The sequence below is a fragment of the Rhodnius prolixus genome, unplaced genomic scaffold (genome assembly GCF_049639745.1).
Source record: "Rhodnius prolixus isolate KJV_2025 unplaced genomic scaffold, Rpr scaffold_1, whole genome shotgun sequence".
Lineage (NCBI taxonomy): Eukaryota > Metazoa > Arthropoda > Insecta > Hemiptera > Reduviidae > Rhodnius > Rhodnius prolixus.
In genome coordinates this window covers 35,501,528-35,524,084 of record NW_027411581.1, presented here as the reverse complement: position 1 = coordinate 35,524,084, position 22,557 = coordinate 35,501,528, and the positions used below count along the sequence as shown (strand labels likewise).

The 22,557-nt window shown below is 33.3% G+C and overlaps 1 protein-coding gene across 1 annotated transcript in view; it reads left to right on the top strand.

Moving 5' to 3' along the window:
• The window catches only part of LOC141459523 (uncharacterized), a 61,462-nt gene extending 39,307 nt beyond the window's left edge, over nucleotides 1-22,155 (top strand). Inside the window, exons 2-5 of the mRNA XM_074138695.1 lie at nucleotides 16,390-16,519; nucleotides 19,995-20,077; nucleotides 20,567-20,711; nucleotides 21,057-22,155. Coding sequence (XP_073994796.1) covers nucleotides 16,390-16,519; nucleotides 19,995-20,077; nucleotides 20,567-20,711; nucleotides 21,057-21,235 — 537 coding nt within the window. The 3' untranslated portion in view covers nucleotides 21,236-22,155. The remainder of the gene's footprint in view (nucleotides 1-16,389; nucleotides 16,520-19,994; nucleotides 20,078-20,566; nucleotides 20,712-21,056) is intronic.
• Nucleotides 22,156-22,557: the final 402 nt, after the last annotated feature.

Here is a 22,557-nt window from a genome sequence, read left to right as displayed (position 1 = left end):
CCGGGAATCGAACCCAGTACCACAATACACATTAGCTTCGCAGGTCTCGCCTCTAACCGCTCGGCTACCGTGGCGCCCTGTGTAAATTAGAGTAAATTTCATTATAAATGTTTGATCGAAATCATCTTAATCTGCATGAATCTTGTGACAAAGCAACAAGGTCAAATAGAGCAGAGATACGTAGTTAAATTTTGTAACCACAAAGCTATTATTATTATTTTAAATCTCATTGACAATTTTTTTTTTGGTATCCAGAATGTTTAGGTGACTCACAAAGCTATTGATAGCAAAACCATTTCTCTAAAGTTTGTATGCCCTGCCTTATTTTTTTCTAAAAATGTTTGTAGAAAATTAATTGTTATTGGGCCTCTTTACTTTCACTTGCCCCCCGCCTAATAAGGCATTCTAATAGAAAGTTTTCACCTGCAATGCTGCCACTTGATATCTCCTGTATGTGAACAAGTAATTTTTACAAAGGTAATATGACTATCTGTTTTTTAGAATTTAGTATAATTAACAGCTACAGTCAGGGACAAAATGATAGACACACCTCCAAAAGCATCTTTTATATTTTCCAGAATATAAAAAGAAATTTAAATTGAATGATTATTTTCATAATTTATTGCCTTTTGGTATCACACTTTTATTGGCATACTGCGGATAGGTGAAAGTTTACTTTTATATTCTCAAATATTTGTAAAAAATTAATATTTTCGTGGGACAAAAATATAGGACACCCTTGTGTTTTTGTTCACTTAATGCTTCAGTTAAATTTTTATTCGCTTTCTAATACAGTGCACAGTCTTTCAATTTTTATACCACATTTTATTATTTCATTTTTGTTCAAAAAAAAAAATTTATCATGGGAAGAGGGAAGTGTTTTAGCGACGAAGAAAGGAGGTTAATCAAATCTCTTTCTGAATCGGGTATGTCTGCCAGAGAAATTGGACGCCAAATAAAGAGGAGTTTCTCGTCAGTGTGTACATTTTTGAAATTCGGGGAACAATATGGCGCTGGGAGGTCAACAGGCAGGTCTTCGGCTCTTTCGAAGCGTGAAAAAAGGGTAATTCTAAGAGCTGCCTCAAACTCTACGCCCTTAGCTCGGGCAATTGCTGCAAGTGTTGGTGTCCACACTAATGTGAAAAATGTAAGGAGGTTTTTAAGGAAGCAAAATACGTTAGACAGGAAAAAATTAAGGACGAAACCAGCCTTAAAACAAAAACACAAATTCGGCCGACTATATTTTGCAAAAGAACACTTGTCGTGGGTCAGAGAATGGAATAAAGTGATTTTTTCGGATGAAAAAAAATTAATTTAGATGGCCTTGAGGGATTTCGATATTGTTTCCATGATTTAAGGAAAGAAGAGAAATTTTTGTCTAAACGACAAATGGGTGGTTGATCCATAATGTTGTGGGCATCCATAGGCTTCCTAAATAAGGGCAAAATAACTTTTCTTCCTCGCAGAGTTAACGCCGAAGCATTCCAAGAACATATTGGAAGAAGCAAAAAATGAGTTTCTCGGGATGGCTGGTGAAAATTATATTTTTCAGCAAGACAACGCTCCAGTTCATAATGCTCGGACAATAAAAAGTTGGTTCCAAGATCATAACATTGAAACTCTTTCTTGGCCTGCTCTTTCTCCAGACCTCAATATAATTGAAAATCTATGGGAAATTCTATCTAGAAAGGTCTACGAAATGGTCGCCAGTCGACAATGTTGAGGAATTGAAAATCGCAATCTTGGGAAGATATCGGGCAAGAAGAAGTTCAAAATTTGAACAGAAGTCTTCCAAATAGAATGTTCGAAGTGATACACAACAGAGGAGACTCAACAAAATATTAGGCGATAGCTGAAATTCCAAAACTGAAGGTGTGTCTATCTTTTTGTCCCACATCAAAGTGATTATTTTAAGTTTATGCTTTCTACAAATTGACACATTCATAAATTAATCTGATTTTACTGTTTATTTCTTACTTTAATGTCCGAGGCAATATTATCAAAAGTCAGTAATAAATTAAAATTGCAAATAAACATTTTCTAAAAGAAATTGTGTGTCTACCATTTTGTCCCTGACTGTAGTTCAAATTTGATGTTCCCTTTTTGAACACCCTTGAGAACTTTGTAACAAGGTTTTGATACAAAATTGAACAAATTTAAGGGCCGCTTGACTGAAAGTATTTTTATATTCTAATGGAAAGTTGTTCCAATTATTTACTTTAAACTTTAAATACTGCATGCATTTGATTTATAACTTTTATTGAAACCATTTCACAGGAATTGTTATTTTTTGAGGGAAGGATTGTAAAAGGGAGACATTTAAAGTTCTATTTAAAATGCCATTTTCTAGAATTGCAAAGATCTGATGAAAGTTTATATTTATTATCGACGGTTTAATGAATTACTGAAACTGAGAATTTAAATAAATTAATGAAATGTAAGAATGTAATGCTTTTTCAGTCAGGCTTTACCTCGAACTATCACAACAAATGTCATGGACGAAGTTGGATAGTAAACGTACTTAACTATTTTCTCATCAAATAAAATCCATATCTATACCGGGAATCGAACCTAGTACCACAATAGCTCTTAGCTTTGCAGGTCTCGCCTCTAACCACTCGGCTATCGAGGCGCTTCGAATTTAAAGAAAATAGCTTAAAGTCAGAGAATATTGACGTCCTGGTCTAAGGACTGTTGCTCCGAGTAGTAAGTGAGTAATCCTGAGCTAAAAGTCAGGATTGTGTAAAGGTTTTTCAAACCGCTAAAGCTTAGCCTGCTGTTTGAATCTTTTTATTTTACTTGGTAAATTTATTTTAATAGGATTTCCCTCTAGATTCCACTAAATCGTGAGGTATGTTGCGAAAATGCAGAGATTGAAGAAAATTGATGGGCCAAGAGCTCTTTAATTTTCCAACATTTACGTCAGTTTAAGACCTTTCGCTTTTTTTATTTCAAATATATATATGTATATTATTTTCTGTTTATCATTTTAAAAAGTCAACATGGCGTGATCAGGCGAACATGGCTTGATTGGTGAGTAGGTACCGTGTAATTTCATTGCATGATGCAGACATTTGTGAAAGTGGCTAGAAGGACGTAGTAAACTACACTGGTTGGTGGCTACAGTGTTGCTGACGTTGAAGTTTAATTGGCGAATGCAAGGCAAGGCTAGACAAGACAAGGTGATGATAAGCAACCCACATTTTAAATAGATACATTTTTTTTCTTACATACCACTAAGGAAAAAATTGAGTGAGTTTTAATAAAATATTTGTTAGAAATATTTATACGTAGATAGGTTTACTTTCATTATTTTGGTTTGAAGAACACCATTTAGTTGAAATATTTTTGTTTTGATTTATGTTTTTATAATTAAATTCTTTACTTATCAATAAATAATATTCTAGTCCAAATTGAACATTATTATTTGACATTGTTAAAATAACACAAGAAAATTTAATTCTAAAATGAAATAAATCTTTAAAATTTAATTTTAACTTTTGCCTGAAAATTTAGGGATAAACTAAGATGGGGAGGAAGACCACAAAGGGCAAATACTAAAAATAATAAATGCTTCTTTTATAGTTTTTTCATTTCTCCCTAAAATTCAGATATCTTGAGAATCTGTCGCAACTGGCTTGCCAAACTTCTCAATTTTCATAATGGCTTTATGCAGGAACAGATTAAATAGTATTGCACAGAGGCAGGCCTCACACCAAAATTGATATAAATTTTCTAGCTTAGCTGGTTTCCAATGAGTACACTGGCTTTCGTTTGGAACAATATCATTTTTTTATTAAATTTATCAGCTTAAGTGGACTATTTGTGTAAGAAGGTAAAAAATTTAGTTCTATCAACCCAATTTGCCTGCTTAAAATCTATAGTTACGGACTTATAGCAACTCCAAGTGCCTAAAACGAATTTTCTCAAAAAATATTCAAATAAAAACTTGTTGCTATCCAGGGTTCATTCATTTTAAGACGGCTCAAATGCATTTCATGCTTAAACGGTTAATCTGAGCAAAAAATGGTAGAGGAAAAATTTGTTGCCCGTCACCTCTAGTTTCAGAATATGTGACTTGATTTTAGATTCCTGCCCGCATACGCGGCTGACACGCGACCAAAAGTGAGAGTTTGCTGTTAACCCCCATTTTCATATACACAGTTTTAAAGAGTATAAAAACATATGAAAGAAACCGGAAACCGCAATTCGATATCTTCTAAATTAAAGGTGCTAGGCCATTTCAAAATCTGGTAAGTATTTATTAATCATATTTTAATTTTTTAACTTGTTATCAAAGAGAAAGAAGAGCACGCGATAGGTCATTTTCATGTATTTTTTCATCCCCTTTCTACTAAAAATATTGCCTAGGCAGTAAAGCTAGTATTTTTCTTAATATCGGGAAATAAGTCGTTTTCCGAGTGATTTTTCTAAGAAAAATCAAAGGTTAAGAACTTTAGATGTTCTCAAGCATACACAAAATGGCTAAAAATTAATTTTACATCTGTTACAAACAAGAAGGTTTAATAATTATTTGGTAATTTTGGGAGAGTAGCGTTTAATTACTAAAAAAATTGGAAACCTTCTGCCACGTATTTAAGTGATCAATATCATTCATGTAAAGGATCAAACTTATTCCTTAATTTATCAAATAATGAACTTTACTCAACTTGTGAAGCATGTACTGTGCCTTCAAAGGTGCCTCCTCTGGCTCGCAAGCCAGGTTAGCTAGGAGGTTATCAACTGCTCGCTGTATCTGCTACTATTTTTAATCGAATGCATTTTATTTTGGTTCGATTAAAAGCATTATTTATATTTTTTAGTGTTCAATTTTGAAATGTATTTCTTGATCATTAATATACGGAGTCTTATTAATCTGTTTATAAATTCTTTAATTTCGCGTAATTTAGTTTGTTTATTAGAAATGCAGTTTATAATTTCATTAATTTCTTGCTTTATCGCATGTCATGATTTAGGCTACCGATACGTGATCACAAAGAGAAATGAAATAGGTAAGATCTAATCCGGCTGTTTGATAGGTTGTCTCTTAGTACCTAGATGACCTAATGTCTATCTTAAAAATAAGTATATTCTGACAATATTTTGGCTCAGATTAAGGGACAAATAGAGTAATGGTATTTCCTGGTTGTTTAATTATTTAAAAGGCTTGCATGCTGTTGACTTCGCCCAATATTAAGTAGTTAGTAAGGCCGATCGTATCCAAGTTCATCGACCGTGGCAAACGAACACCGGATGTTCTTGCCCCTTCTCACTTACCGACCTTACTCACATTCTCATTTAAAAAACTGAACACACTTTTTTAAGTTGACTGTTTTGTATTCATATTAACTTAAAAAAAACCAAAATATTAAAGAGCACCTATGTAATGTAAATTAATTACAAATAATGCTGTAAATTAACAAGCAATATCTAAAACTATATTTTTCAAATCTTTTACATCAATATTATTACATGGTATGGCCACCCTTTGCTTTTATAAAGATTTCAGGCGATTTCGCATACTTTGTAGCAATTGGCAACATTTCTTCGGTGTTATCTTATCCCATTCCTTCTTAATAATTTTTACTAAATCTTGTTTTCATGAACACTTATGTTTAAGCACTTTTTTCTAAAGAATACTCCATAAATGCTCAATTGGGTTTAAGTCCGAGGACTGTGTAGACCTTTGCAATGTTTTTATTTCTTGATCTTCAATCTAGTAGCGAGAAATTGCAGCCGATGGCACGGTGCATTATATTTTAGAACGAGACATTTTGTGGAGGAGAGTTATTAATTTTTTTTGTTCTATTGATGGCTGTAATACCAGTTCTAACATGGAGCTAAACTTCTCGCTGTTCATCCTACCTCCATAGATAAAAATTTTTCTGGTGCCTGTTGCGCCCTGCAACCCTATATCATTATATTACCCCTTCCAAATTTAACAGTAGGAACCATACATTCCGCTTTGTATGTTTTATTGTTCGGCACCATGTAGCTCTAGGCACAGGAAAAAGCTAGATTAACAAAAAATTCCCAACATTGTTTATTAATTTTCCATTGTTTTTATTGTATTTTGCTCTATTTTGAAAATATAATATCACCATTGGTTTCATTAGACCAAATAATTTTGGTAAAATCGTCGAAAATCCAGTCCTTCATACTTTTTGCCCAAACGTTTTTGTTTATTTTTGGCAGACACCAGTGGTTTTTCTTCCTTTAAATAAACCTTTCGGTCCTTTCAAACCTGCAGCTACTAGCCTTCGTTTAACTGTGTAAGCCGACATTTCAGCTCCAACACACTCAATAAAAGAGCTAGCCAATTCAGAAGATGTTTTTTTGAACTGCCTTTACGGGCTTCTCTTACCAACATTCTGCATTCTCTTCAGCCAGATTTTCTTGGGCGGCCTGACCGTTGCAAACTTTTAAAGGAGTCAGTATTTTGATACCTTTTAATGGCCGTTTGCAATGCGCAATGGGATATTTTCAATTTTTTTGGAAATTTTAATTTGTGAAAGTTGCTCGGACAATAATGCAATTAAAATGCTCTTTTAGCCTCACTTATTTCACTTATCTTACCCATATCACTTCTTAATAATATTTTAAATACCAAAATTAAAACTTAAACAACTTCCAAACCCGGTATCTTTATGTTACTGCATTCATTTACAAAAATTGTACAATAATTGGAATTTGACCTGTCTATAATAACTAAGGGTATTGTTCAGTTTTATAAACATCATTTGTTTATTCTAGATAAAATAAAATAGAAATATTGTTCTGATTGTTTACATAATGTAATAAACACTCTTATTTAAAGGATGTCTAATACTTTTGGTATATTGGAAGAGATGCATTAGTGATATTTTAGGTTTTTAGTTATGATATTTAATACAAAATTTAATTCCTTCGCAATTTTTCGCTTAAAACATAAGGTATCTTAAGATATCTAAAATATCTTGTGTGTAAGGCTACTTTCGCTCTGTTTTGTTGGGCAAGTTGAAGAGTTTAAGCGAAAAGGTCCTAACGACGAGTCACCCATTTGGTCGATTATCCCCAGTGTACTAAATAAACTGGTTGCTTCGAGTGAAGGAACAAGAACAAAGTGATGTCCAAAGAAGATATTAAGTGCAGTAAGAAGTTTCTCATAGTACCCGCCTGTCTACTTATTTTTCAGTTATATGAACATTTGGCTTACATAACTTACCTTGAACTGATTTTTAAAATTCTAGTACCTCGCACACTTTTAAGCACTGGATTATATTTTAGGACATACTAATGAATTGCGCAGCGCACATAGTGAATGTCAAGTAATTGTGAGATATTTGCAAAATAGAGGTACTTTTGAAGGTAAAAAAATAACAAAAAAAAAAAAATTAAAAATAATGCGGGCCAGATTTTGCCCTCTAAATAATCCAGTGTCTACTACATATAAATATATATAATAATAATAATAAAATAAAGCCATTTATTTTTAGAAAAAACAATAAATACAAATGTAATTTCATTCTTGAACATAATAAATATGTTAAAAGACACACACTGGGTCTAAAAGACCATCCTTGGAATTGTAGCCTACAATAATATACTTAAACTTTACAAAAATTGCTTTAAACTTTGATTATAATATTACAGAATAAAAATTAATAAACATTAACGGAATAAAATATTACAGAATATAGTGCATTACACCATTATTTACACTCAACAGCAAAAAAAAAACGGACACTCAGATTTGGTCTCATAATTTTGTTAAATACGCTAATCTTTTTAATTTATGGTAAGAATTGGTTTATTTATAAGTTATTTACACAAAATCTGCCACAAATGAATAAGTTTTATTAATTATTAACACAAAATTATAAAATAAAGAAAAAATAAGAAATTAACACATTTTTTTTAAAACTTTATTCTTCATTCTTATCAGGTTTTCTGACAAAGGATGTTATTCTAATAGCGGGTATTTCTCCCTCTTCTACGGCGAAGGGCCCTAATCCTGTCAGGCATAGAAGAAATTAAATTTTGGACGTACTCCACCGGCAGAGCATCCCATTCTTCACGAAGAGCAATTTGGAGCTGATTTAAGTCATTAGGAGGAGGATGACGATGTCTAACACGCCTTCCTAAATTATCCCATAAATGTTCTATGGGATTCATTTCAGGAGTTCGTGCAGGCCAGTCCAGAACTGTGATTCCCACTTGCTCCAAGTATTCGGTAACAATTCTGGCGGTATGTGATCGAGCATTACCCTGCGTCAAAATGAATTGGTCACCAATAAATGGAGCCAACGGGGTCACAGCCTCTAGGAGCACTTCCTCAATGTACCTCCGAGCAGACAGAGCCCCCATTATCAATGAAAATCAGTTCAGTACGGGCGTGGAAATTGATTCCACCCCAACTGATCTCCTTTCGAAAGGCAGTGACTCGCGAAGAGTACATTGAGCAAATCGCTCCCCTGATCGTCTCCATACTCTGTCTCGATCGTCTGAGTGGTATAGACCAAAGCGAGACTCATCTGTGAATAAAACTGTTCCCCATTGCTCTACAGTCCAATGAAAATGCTGGTCGGCAAATAATCGCCTTTCTCTACGACGCCTTTCCTGGTGTTGGGGCCCTGTCGCGGGGCGCCTTGCTTCAAGTCCACGCTCCCTCAGTCTCCGCCGTACTGTGTCCGAGCTAACACGCGTATTTCGCGCCACTTGAAGCCTGTCCCGAACCTCAGGAGCAGTTAAATGGCGGTCTCTCAATACTGAGAGCGTGATAAATCGATCGTCAACTTCAGTTGTGGCCCTTGGTCGGCCACTGCCAGTCTCCCGGAAACGCCGGAGTGCATCATTAATGGCGGACTTCGCTACTCCTAGGGTTTCTGCGATAGATCGGACGCTCCGGCCTTCTCTTGCCAAGGCATCAGCTCGGGCTACGTCTACATTCGAAAGAACCATTGTTCTGAACCAAAATAAAAAAAATCACGTCTATTAATGACAGAAAGGCGCGGTTAATAAATTAAAGATCTCTAAAGGTGCGAAAACCTACTTACAGTTTAGAAGAATTCCGTCAGGTAAAGCAGCCCCAAGACAAATAAGCCACATCTGAGTCTTATCTCATGCCCTACTAATCCTGAAGGGATTAGTCCAATGGACTTAGACCCTTCCTTCTCTGTAATAACCAGATTACCCACAAAAACAAACACATTACTGATAATCAGCTTTTAATATAAAAAATATTAAGTGTCCGTTTTTTTTTTTGCTGTTGAGTGTATTTTCTGATTGAATTAAGGTAATTATGACGGAAATTCCAAGCGTATTAATAAAATTTTATAATTGGTTTCCATTTGCGATAACCATTTAGATATGTTATTAACTGCTCTTTTGTGAGACTCTCCTTTTCAAAAAAGCGAATGCGAAACTCTTTAAGTGCCGGACATTCAGCGAGAAAATGATAAGTATTCTCTGGCAAGGACATATCGCACAAAGAACAGAGGGAACTTTCATCAAATCTAAAAAAATCTATAGTTAAGATACATAAGTTCGCCTCTCGCTTTCATAATCCAGGAGATCTGATCTAGAGAGTACTCATTGTTCATAAACTTATTTTCTCCTAAATCATAGCTCAGTTCCTTGCACAGTCTTCCAGAAGAGGTGTTTCTTGCATTAATAACGGAATTTTGCTTAAAGTTATTAAGCTCTTTTTATCACAAATTTTGTGAAATCTACAATTCAAATTAATTATACATTCCAAATCAAAATTAGCTAAATTAAAATTGGGATCATATTTCTGGTAAAGTATTTTCAAATTTTTAACCAAAGACAAGTTTCTTTTAATCAATTCATTCGACAGCATTTTGGGAAATCTACCATTTTCCATTGTTGCCATTTTCCTAATTTATTTATATATATATATTTATATTTATTGGCTTCAAATCAAATTATAAAATGTACATATTTACAGGAATAAAGAGGTTTCAGGCGATAGTGCCTATATACACTCAACAGAGCTTAAAATAACACAAAGTAAGAAAAATTAATATTAAATACTAAGGAAAAAAGAAGAAGAAAAAAAAAAAACCTTAACTACAAATAAACAGTACTAAAACAAAATATGTTTTAGTCTCTTATGTTTGTATTTTTTGTATGCAAGAGATGTTAGATCGTAATTAACTATATTGGATACATACAAGTGTGTGCTGGCTTCACACAAGCTGACAAATTTTTCTGAAAGAAGGTACACTTGCGTAGAGACACTGGCCACATCAAGTGTGGCATGCATGTAGTCGATTGGTGTCCAGCGAGGGTAGGACCCAATCAATCTCAAACATTTATTCTGCACGCGTTGTAATTTTTTATAGTTTGTGGGGCAAGTATTAGACCAGACTGGGGCCGCATATAGCAATACAGACCGAATATACAGGTAGTAAATTAACTTTTTATTTACAAAATTCAAGTTTGAAGTTTTATTGAACAGAGGAAATAAGCTACACAAAATACCGAGCGATTTGTTGCAAATTGAATTGATGTGTTTTGTAAACGTCAGCTTTGAGTCCAACACAACACCAAGATACCTGACCTCTCTTTTCCAAGGGAGATCAACACCATTAACTTTTACAAAATTTATGACTTGGGGCCTCCTACGTGTAAACAAAATTATTTCAGTTTTCGCTTCATTGGGTTTTATTCTCCACTTATTAAAATATTTAAAACTTTTTCCTAGTGCAATAGAAAGATGCCTGGCTATTGTATCCACTCTAAAAGACGACAGAAAAAGTGCAGTGTCGTCAGCGTATAACGAGCATTTTGGTCTGAATTTAAGTTTTGTTATGTCATTTATGAAAATGTTAAAAAGTGTGGGACCAAGGACTGAGCCTTGGGGTACACCAGCCGCAATTTTTCTAAAGCCAGAAGTAGCGTTACCAACTGTAACACAAAATTGACGGTGTGTTAAGTAACTGTTAACAAAGTGGACTAAGTACTTCGGAAAGTTGTACTGTATTAACTTATAAATTAGACCATTATGCCATACGCAGTCAAAAGCCTTTTCCACATCGATCAGTGCCATCCCGGTGTGCTTATTTAGATTAAAATTGTGCTCAATTTCGTCAATAACTCTGGCAAGTTGTGCAGTTGTAGAGTGTCCCGCCCTAAAACCGAACTGATCAGGGGACAGAATATTATTATTCTCAATAAATGAACTAAGTCTTTTCAAAACAACACGCTCAGCAACTTTACTGAGACAAGGGAGCAGAGAGATAGGACGATAGCTACTGGGAAGAGTAGCATCTTTACCCACTTTGGGAACTACAATAATTTTGGCGGTTTTCCAGGTTTGTGGAAAATAGCCAAACATCAACATATAATTTATTAATTTAGTTATGTGTATTAAGCTTTTCCTGGATAAGTTTTTCATTATACGAGAGTTAATACCGTCCAATCCTGGGGACTTGCGATTTTTTTGATGAAAAATTATTCTCTTGAGCTCCATTGGTGAAGTAAGTTTACAATCCTCATGCTTGATACAAGGGGTAATAAATTTTCTGACAGCGGAAATTACGTGCCGCGTGAACGAAGGGACACCTAAGTCAGTATTCATGGAATGAACTTTAGCGAAGTAGTCCGCCAATGTGGCAGCTTTGTGTTGGGGACTGTAAGCATAATTATTTAGACTACTCAACTGTCTGTTGTTTGGTGGATGACTATTCAAGGAGAGAGGAGGAACATTCACAGAGTTATGACGTATGCCTTTGACAATTCTAAACAACTTATTGTCGTGTGGGGATAGTTTGGAAAGCAGATTGCTCCACGAGGAATTTCTATGCAACTGTAAAAGTTTAGACACCAACCTAGCTAATTTATTAAAAACTCTTTTCATCCAGAGGAGACGGTGCCTTGAGTAAGCTTTTTTGACTAAGTTTTTTACTTTGATTAGGAGCGAAATTACAGGGGGTAGCTCTGAATAAGTGGTGGTAGAGTTACACATTGGAATAGATTGGAAAGCAGCATTCATCAGAATATCTTGTAAATTCACGACTAGAGTATCAATATCGTTTGTACTAGATATGGGCGGATTAATAACTATTTTTTCATCTACCAGAGACCTGAATTTTTTCCAATCGGCAGCCTTATAATTAAATACATGCACATTTTGCTGAGTTCTGAGAGAGCCACTAACACAGAATATAACCGGGTTGTGGTCAGAAGAAAGGGCGGTGTAAGTACGAGGTGTAATATTATAATGCAAATTTTTAGTCAAAGCCAGATCAAGCACACTGGGGCGGGCATTTGAACGATCAGGGTAATAGGTAGGCTTATCAGGAGCAACAATAGCAATACTGTGATTAAAACAGTAATCAAGCAATACTTTACCATTTCTATTACTACAGAAACAATTCCATGCTACATGCTTACAGTTCAGGTCACCAGCTAAGATAACATGCTTATGTAAATCAAGTAATAGTTGCAAATCTCTGATGTCTAATTTGACTGAAGGAGAAAGATAGGCCGCTAAAACTAACACCTCGATGTTTCCAATAGCCATTACAATACCAACTGCGACTAAAGTTTTAAGTTGAGGCAAGAGAATAGGAAAGTGTGTGATATTATTTTTGACAAGCAAAGCTACTCCTCTACCAGAGTCGTTTCTATAAGTGGCATAGCCGCTAGATTTTAATTTATGCTTACTTTTAAGTAAGGTTTCATTAAGGATTATAACATCGATATTATACTTTTGAACATATTGAGACAGCTCGAGTGATTTATTAATAATGGACCTACAGTTCCAACTCATTATTTTAGTTCTTGAGATCATATTAAACTAAAAATACAATCAGCAATTATACTAATTTTACTTAATGCATCGGGAGCTTGCCTCAACCTCTCTATACATTGTTTTAATAGTAAAAAAATGTTACCTATATTAAAAGAAGAAAGAAATGACTTAATTTCATGCACTAAGTTAAACCATGAAAAATCAGCACTATTATCTGAAGAACTACAGTTCCATGCAGAAGAGGAAGCCTTTTGAGGATGTGCGGTAGAAGGGTTGGCCGTGGAGCGCCAAGCTGAGTTAGTTGGTGCAGCAGCGTTATATATGTTTGATTTTGGCAGAGAGGGAAATTCGTTAGAATTCAATTTAAATACAGGCTTAGCAGGCGACTTAAGTTCGTTAGCTGCACTTTGTCGAGCTTTTTTATGTTTTTGCAGCACAAGGCAACTTTCATGATTAGCTGGGTGACCACCACCACAGTTCGCACATACTGGAGATTTATCAGGTGCAGAGGTGCAGCTATCTGTAGTATGAGAGCCGGCACATTTAAGGCATTTAGGCTTACGATAACAATTTTTAGCTATATGATTAAATGCTTGACATTTGTAACACTGCGTGATTCCAGAAAAATTTTTGTATCGCTCCCAGTTTACAATACAGCCACACAATCTGTTTGTGGCCACAACGTCTTTGACATTTACTGACTTATCAAATGTTACTAAGAAAAGCGGGTACTTAATTATTCGACCAGACATTTCTTTCTTCGTCATTTGAGTTATTTTAATAGGGACTATGTGTTTTTCTTTTAAGTCGTCTTCAATCTCTTCGCAGGTAACATTTGGCGGCACGTTTCTTAACACTAATGTGCGGTTAATTTCATCAGCAGGCGTATAAGTGTGATATTCGAGCTTAGCTGATGTCACATCAGCTATGATTTTATTATAATCTTCTTTACATTTAGCTAGAAATATCAGACGGTTACCTCGACATTTTACATCAAAATCTTGTTTACACGCGGATCTTAGAGTTTTCAGTGCCTTGGAATGATTTTCAAGGTAGCTATATACTACTATAGGAGGTATTTTTATTTGCTTTTCCATAGACGACTTCGGTTTCACACCAGCAGGTGGTGGGGGTTCGTCGTCGTCCATGCTCTCCATGTCAGATAAAGGTTCATAACTATTTAAAGTATTAATCGTGACTTCAAAAGCACTGTTATCTGATTTACGTTTTTTATTTCCCAGACTCTGAATTTCGGTCAAATCTATCGATTTTTCCGACATGGTAGAAGTGGGAAAGCCACAGAGTGGCATTAAACCCTCTTAGTAACACCAGTAATAACAAAAAAAAAAAAGAATCACAATTAAAAACGAAAACCATATAATATATAAAAATTAAAGTTATAAAATAGAGTTAGTTAAACAACGGCACACAGAGGTGCAGTACAAAGTACATACACATGTGAACACTATCACAGTAAACACAATACTGGCTAATAGATTTAAAATGTAGTCTAAGTGTGTGTAAAAAAGGAGTTTCAGAATCTATTTCTAAGCCTAAAATGTAAGTTAGGGCATTCTGAGGCAAACTAAATACTTTTTTTTTTAAAAAAAAAAAAAACGTTCTAATTTATAAACCTTATCAGATTCTTTCCAACCCTAAACTTGAGCTCCATAACTCAAAATAGATCTAAATACAGAAATATAAACAATAAGCTTGGAGGAGTAAGAAATATTTTCATTATTAAGAAAACCATTCCAAACGGAATGTAAACCAGCTTTAGCCTTTGTTACCCTTTCTATAAATATATTATACGAGGGTCGTTTGAAAAGTCCGTGCAAAGTCAGAGAGATAGCACCACTGGCGCGTATCGAGGTTTTGTTTAGTTAGTAGCATCTCTTGGAAGAACACACACCAAGTTTCAGCCAGATCGGACTATTTCTTTGTGTTTGGCATTCGTTTGAATCGAGGAAGTCGAGTGATTTTCAAAAAATGGACGAAAAAGAATTTCGTGTGTTGATTAAACACTACTTTAAGAAAGACAAAACGCCTCAGGAGACTAAAGAGAAGCTTGATAAACATTATGGTGACTCTGCACCTTCGATTAGGACAGTTTATAAGTGGATTCAAAATTTTCGGAGTGGCCATATGGGCACAAGTGACGCTGAACGTTCTGGACGCCCTGTTGAGGTTACTACTCCAAAAATCATTGATAAAATCCATGATATGGGGATGGATGACAGAAGAGTGAAGGTGCGTGAGATCTCGAATGAACGGGTACATAATATTTTGCATCAATATTTGGACATGACAAAGCTATCCGCAAGATGGGTGCCGCGATTGCTCACGCTTGACCAAAAACGAAATCGTGTGAAGTGTTGCAAGGACGGTTTGCAGCTGTTCCAGAAGAATCCGCAGGACTTTAAACGTCGTTTCGTCACTGTGGATGAAACATGGATACATCACTACACTCCTGAGACCAAAGAACAATCTAAACAATGGGTTACCAAGGGGGAATCTGCGCCAAAAAAGGCGAAGACCGTTCCTTCGGCCGGAAATATTATGGCGACTGTCTTTTGGGATTCGCAAGGAATAATCCTCATCGACTATCTGGAAAAGGGTAAAACTATTACAGGTGCATATTATTCATCGTTATTGGACCGTTTGAAAACCGAGCTGCAAGAAAAACGCCCACGATTGGCCCACAAAAAAGTCCTTTTCCATCACGACAACGCACCAGCTCACACCTCAGCAGTTGTGGTCGCAAAATTAATGGAAATAGGGTTCCAACTCGTTTCACATCCCCCCTATTCTCCAGACTTGGCTCCCTCGGACTACTATTTGTTCCCCAATATGAAGAAATGGCTGGCGGGAAAAAGATTTTATTCAAACGAGGAGGTGATTGCAGAAATGAATGGCTATTTTTCAGACTTGGACAAATCCTATTATTCGGAAGGGATCAACAAACTAGAGCAGCGTTGGACGAAGTGAATAAGCCTAAAAGGAGACTATGTTGAAAAATAAAAAAGGTTTACCCCAAAAAATTAAGTAGTTTTTTATTTATGCACGGACTTTTCAAACGACCCTCGTATATGCGTACACTTTCATTTTATTCTGTGTTCTTGTTTTTCATTTTCAATTTTTTTAAGTTTCATAATTTAATTAAATGTATGTGGAAAACATATTAAACTATTACTTTTTCAGAAAGCTTCAATATTAATTAACTCTTACAATTCCACCCTGTTTTTTCTGCAAAAACTCAAGTATGAAGGCGTTTATAAACTCTTGTATATTTCCTTTTATCACAGATCCCACCATTTTATTAATTGATAAAATTTAATATTAAATTCTATTCAAATTCTTTTTCTCCGCTACTTTTCAATGTTGTGAAAATTTTTCATTCTGATTTCCTTTTACCTAATTTTGTTTAAGTAAAAGGAAACCTTGCCCTCTGCTGTAGAAAAGTCAAGTGCCCAATACAAGCTGATAAATAATTTAGATAAACAAGTGTGGTTGAATTTATCAAGTTCGAAAGAATGAAGTGATTAATGCAATTAATAAGAATATAACTCATTAACAATTAAATAATGAAACGAACAACAAAATTATTCTTATTGTAATTATTTAAATTGCAGATAACGTCCGTCCTCGTGTTGACACAACTTTTTACTGAACTCGCTGAAAAAGATGGAAATGGAACAGTCAGTATATTACTTGGATTAGACGTTGATGAGTTTACACAATTCAACAGTCAATCTACCCAAGGTATGTGCTCTTTGCATTAAGTAGCATTAAAATCAATATTAATGTTAGCCATGGGTTTGTCTTCAAAAAATTATAATTACTCTTTAACTGACTTTAAACATTAATGCAACACATTCTAATAATTCGAACCTACTTTTTAATAAATGACAATTGTCTCTCACTGCCTTCATGAAAGCCATGAGGTTAATGATTGTATCGCCATTTGTCCCGGAAATCACCCAATTTCCGCTTTTTCGCGTTTTTCATCCACATCTTCATAATCCATTGTTTTTCTTTTTTCTGCTGACTTTTCTTCCTTATTGCTGTGGCGGAGGATCAAGACTTGATGTAGAACAGCGTTTCCAAACCTTTTTTTAGCTCGCGTACCACTTGGTAGTACATCATGCTAAATTGTACCACTTCATAAAAATGATTCATTTCGTGAACTTTGTTATTCCGAGTGTGTTATTTTATTATCTTTATTTGTATAGAGATACAATGTATCTGTTACAAAGGAGTTCAAATTCATGTTCATTTAATAAATTGTAAGATCTTAGTTTTAACACTTTTTTAAAACAATTAAAAATTGCATGCATATTTTTCTCTTCAAAATTATTAATTAATTTACGAAGTTCTTCTTTAGGATTATTATATTTGTGCCCAAATCTTCTAAATTAATATCTTTTAAGCATTTCTACTAGGTATTCCTTACCACCTGTAAGTACCAATTAAATTTACTGTTGCTCGGATAGAGCTTACTCTTTACAATCAGTCTCTTTAAGCAGATTTTTACATAGTTATCATTTAAGTTCTGTCACATGATAATTCTATTAAATTTTCTTTATCTTTTATCGATAATGACGTAGCTTTTCCTAAATTTTCTTTATAGAAGGGGTTTGAAATCCAATTATCATTTGTGTTTTCGGGTTTTGGAAAATACTCCATGAAAGACAATTTTAATCTTAAATGTATTATATTTTCTCTTATATCTTGAGATAGACCAACCTTATTACTCTACATACTAACTTGACTGTATAATATTATTAATTAAAATAATGTTTTTGCATTATAGGAAAAAATGTTTTTATGATATTTTTATACTTTAATTTGTTTTTTAATTTTTTATGTCTGCCATTATTGATTATTTTTCGCGTACCACAGGTTGAGAGACGCTGGTATAGAAAGTAGTTTTTTAGGTATAGACTTCTTCTTTATCAATGTGCTTTTTCTTTTTTTAGTAAGCTGGGGAGTTGTACTTTAGATGACATAAGCTGATATCTTTAATCAGTTCTATTCCATTTCAGATTCTTCCCCTCACTCTGAATATTCACTTTCGTCTGAATTAAAACTTACGAATCAACCATGTTTTGATGAGTTTGAACTTTTGTAGAAATTATCTCCTTATTACATCTGGACATTTTCTCAATCAATTTCATTATTTGCTTGCGTCAGCTGGTAAATGAGTGTGCTTTAAATTTCATCTCTACTTATTTGCATATACTTTTTGTTTTTATTTGCGTACTTGATAACTGCATACACTTAACGGGTTATGTTTTGCCATATTGACTTTTGACCTTCTATTTTTGCCACGCAGGATGCGCGTACTCTCTTTTCGCTGATCATAAACTCTCCATTTCTTTAATCATCTCTGTTTATAGGTAAAATCCCACTTCTGTTTTGTAGTCGTCGGTTGGTCTCCCAATAAACAATTATTACTGTTTTACTGACAAAACTTTTTATTTGCTTTTACTACAATAAAATTGGTCACTGGTCTCAAACTAATAACTTTTACATCAACTCTCCAACAAAGGAGTTGTTCACGAAATCGTGGAGGTCAATTATATCTTCAAGTGTGTTGTATTTTATTCGATTGTATTTTCAATTCTAAAGAATTCATAAATCACTAAAAATTAAGAAGCAGATCTGATCAATCTTGCTCACACAAGACTAGAAATTAATTTTAAGCTTGCGTCAGTAAATAATAACAAATCAACTAATTCCGTTACGTTTTTTAAATTTGTATTTTTTTTACAAATTGGATGCATTTTTTATTTAGAAAAAAATATTTTTATAATTTTATTAGGCGTACGTCTTCTTATTGTATCCATGTTTTATGGTTTTAATCAACGAATCAGTTTGTTAATTATGACAAGAATAATTGTCTATCACAACTAGCAAATAAGGAAAGTTTAGTTATTTGTTGCAAGTCTCTCTTTTTGTCTTGCATTTACTAAAACCGTCTTCTTAAAAAAATAATTGAAAAAGATGAACACGAACAAAAAGAGATCTTTTTGTACAAGAAACATTTTGTATACTTTTGTCAAAAGCTTCTACTATTATTGTCTATCACAACTAGCAAATAGTTTCTTCTGTATTGATTTTATTTAAAAGTAACGCAATTTTAGGCGGATTTTCTCGAAACATGAAAGAAATTATGATACAATATTTGTGCAACGTAAGGCCAATTTTTGCTACTTTTCCTCTTCATTTTAAACACCAGCTAATACTATACTCCCACTTGCAATTAGTAGAATAGATGGCTGTAGAATATCAAAGTTTTGCGAGACTATGTAATTAGTATCTTCCTTTTTAGACTCAGATTAAAAATTGCGGTTTTATTTGTTAAAGGCCATTTTATAACTTTTTACGTTTTATGATAGAATTAGGATTTAGTTTAAACTTATTTCAATATACCAAAAGTTAATTGATTTAAAACAAATTTTAGGCTATTAACAGTATTTTTATTCTCTACTTTCATTACTAATAATGGCAGAGATTATGACCAATAAAGAAGTAGTTTTGTATCTCTGAGATAATACTATATTTTTGAAGGAAATATAAAATTATTTTTACTGCATCGCTAAGTATTGTTATACTGTGTTTAGTTTAAATTTCAATCACTTTAATATTAATTTGACAAAATTCACAATGATTTAATTATTTGGCTGCACTGATTTAAATATATATCATTAGACAATCTCAGTTATAACCTATGAAAAACCTTTTTACATTCTGGTTTAACATCGAGTGCAGTGACCAATTTTACGAGTTAGTTATGAATATTTGTCTGATAATACTTCTAAAAATTAAATCAATTGCAAAAGCCAATGGATAACATACTTGGCTTTATTTTATACTTCTAATAATAATATTTTATATTAGTTAATAGTTCAATTAATGGTCGTCTGTGTCAGTTACAGAAACAACTTATTGTAAATACATCTTAATTTTAATTTTTTTCTAAATTTTTACACTTCTAAGGTTTAGTTTTTAATATAAATTCAACAAAAATTATCAACCTTCAGCGGGTAGCCTTTGCAATTGTCCAAGTTTAGAGTTAATCTTCTGAAATTATAGCCGAAAAGAATTTGCTAGCTACTCTGGGCATTACTTGAACTCGTACAGGAAAAGGACATTTTCCTGACTTTTACAACAAATAACTATTAATAATAAAAAAAAACTCAAGTTAATTTTTTTTGTGTAAATTAATTTGCAGGTAGTGAAATAATGATAGCATTCCTATTCTTCTCTCTAATTTATGCAGTTGCCAGCGCCATTCTTATATGGGGTAGCATTGTGGTATGTGTAATTAATATTGTTTTATTTAATTGAAGTACTTTATTAATATTCCTAATTAAGTTTATATGAACCCTTAAAACAAGCTGAATGAGTGCGCGCATTGGAGGAGAGGCATTCTTTATTAAATAGAAAGATGACAAAAAAAAAAATCCTACATTATTTTGGATTATATTCAAAAATAACAAAACAATAAATTTGTAACTTTAAAAAAGTTAAAGTTACTTTTTTCTGCTGCAATTGATCCATTTATAATTTTTTTTAAAAAAAGTAAAATTAATTAAAGTGTATCTTGTTTTTAAATTATTTCTAATATGTAATTTCTGGGAGTAGTAAGTCGTATTCTTTATGTGACCTTTAGGTCAATATACAAAGAGGTGTAGCGAATATCTAATGCTGTCTGGGTCACAAATTGAGGTCAGGAATGACTCTCTCCTTTCATTGAATATTTGACTGTTTAGTAACAATTTTTGTTTTTTAATGTGATTGCAGGAGATTAGTTGGTATGCTTTTCCATGGCTTGCATGTGAAACACTAAGTTTTGGAACCCAAATTGCTACCATCACCATTCATGCAATTAACTTTCAGAAGAAAAGAAATGATCGTTGGATAATTTTACTATCAATATTTAATCTATGTTGGTATTATTATTATTATTATTATTATTATTTTATGATTTAAGGCGCGTCAACATCTAAGGTTATTGGCGCCCGGAGCTTTTTTCAGTGCACTGCCGGCCTCCGGACAGTGTTCTCTCGTTACAGACAACACTGTCCATCACTGGACAGTGAGCTGTAAGAAGCTCCTAGGAAGAGAAAATCTAAGGGTCAGCAGCTGGACTCGAACCCGGGACCTCCGCGTGGGAGTCCAGTATGCTGACCTCATAGCTAATCCCTTCCCTGTTGGTATTATTATTATCGTTTATTACATAAACAAATTTTTAATGTTAACTATATCTTATTTAATTAACTTTTTCTTTTAGTTCTTTCAGTATACTTTTGGGTTGTGGTATTCTCAGCTCAAAGATCTTGGGCAAGTGAACGAAAACAAGAACGAGAGAACGCATCCACATCAACACTTTCTAGTGGTAATGAAACTATGCCAGATGATGTATTTGAAACTACCGCTCCGCCTTTGCCACAAAAATGTATTGAAGTTTAGAGAATATAATAGTTTTCTTTCCCTATTTACGCTAGTCATTTAGTTTTTACACTTTTATTACAATAGAATACTCAGATAAATAAAAAGGTAAGCACCTATATTATACTATATTGGGGGAAAAAATTTGTTTAGCTCTAAACGTATTGTTAATTTAACCAAATGAATATTGTGTGAGAAATAGTAATAACTAATTCTGTTAAGAACTTTGGACTACTACTGTATAATTGTACAGTTTTGTTTTAATTGTTTAAATATTTCTCCCATAAGACCATTGAGTTTCAAGTTTCAATATTTATCTTACATTTTGGTCTTCAATTACATTTCTTGTGAGAAAATTAATAATTTTATTAGAACAAGGGAACTGTGTCACCTGTTAACCTAGCAATGGTAAAGCATTGTTTTATTAATTAGTTGCCCGATTTATTGCATCCACTCTTTCGGGATTCCAAGATGTGATTCATCTATCTGCAGTTCATTATAACAAAAACAATATTGCATTAAAAATCAAGAAACCATTACATTTTTCAAAACATATATACTAATGCTTGTATTTGTATAATTCAAAATTAAGAAGCTAAGCTTTTCCAGTCCAAAAGAATAATTTTTATTTGGCGACTTTATTTCCTGTCAAGCTTATACATTTGAAGCATGGTTTATTGATGGATTAATATCGGGCTTATTGGCGCTAATGACCAAGCTGTCGATGCGCCGGAAAAAAAAAATCGGGCTTATTAACATTAAATGCTAAATAAATTGCATATTTTAAAACTACAGATTAAATATTGATACTGATTAGAAATGCGTTTCTTTTTTGTCATCTGTTGTAGTTGTTGAGCAGAGAAATTTAATAAAGCTTTAAAATGGTTAAATGTAATGATTGGGTCTGCTTTAATCTATAAATGCAATCCTAATTATTATTATTTTAACGTTAGCAATGTAAAATAATTATGTTATTTTAAGATTCTCTCTTGTATTCTGAGAGTTTACAAAGTTGTAAATACACGCCTTCTATATAACTAGGTAATGTAAATAATGTACATTTCTTGCTATCGATTTCTAGTGTAAAAATTAATTTCTCATGTTGAGAATGAATTGTACACATTGTCTTAATGTGAAACTGTTGGAAGTTGTTATAATTTTCTTTTAACACTTCAGCTTTTCCTTTGTATTTATTATATTGTGAAATCTAGATTAATTGTTTATTATTATGAGTGTAAAGTCATTAATTTAAAAGAAATTGTGATTTATGCTGAATGACTGAAAAGTTCTTTGTTGAGCTACTGTAAAATGCTATTTATTATTATAACTTTTTTATAATATAG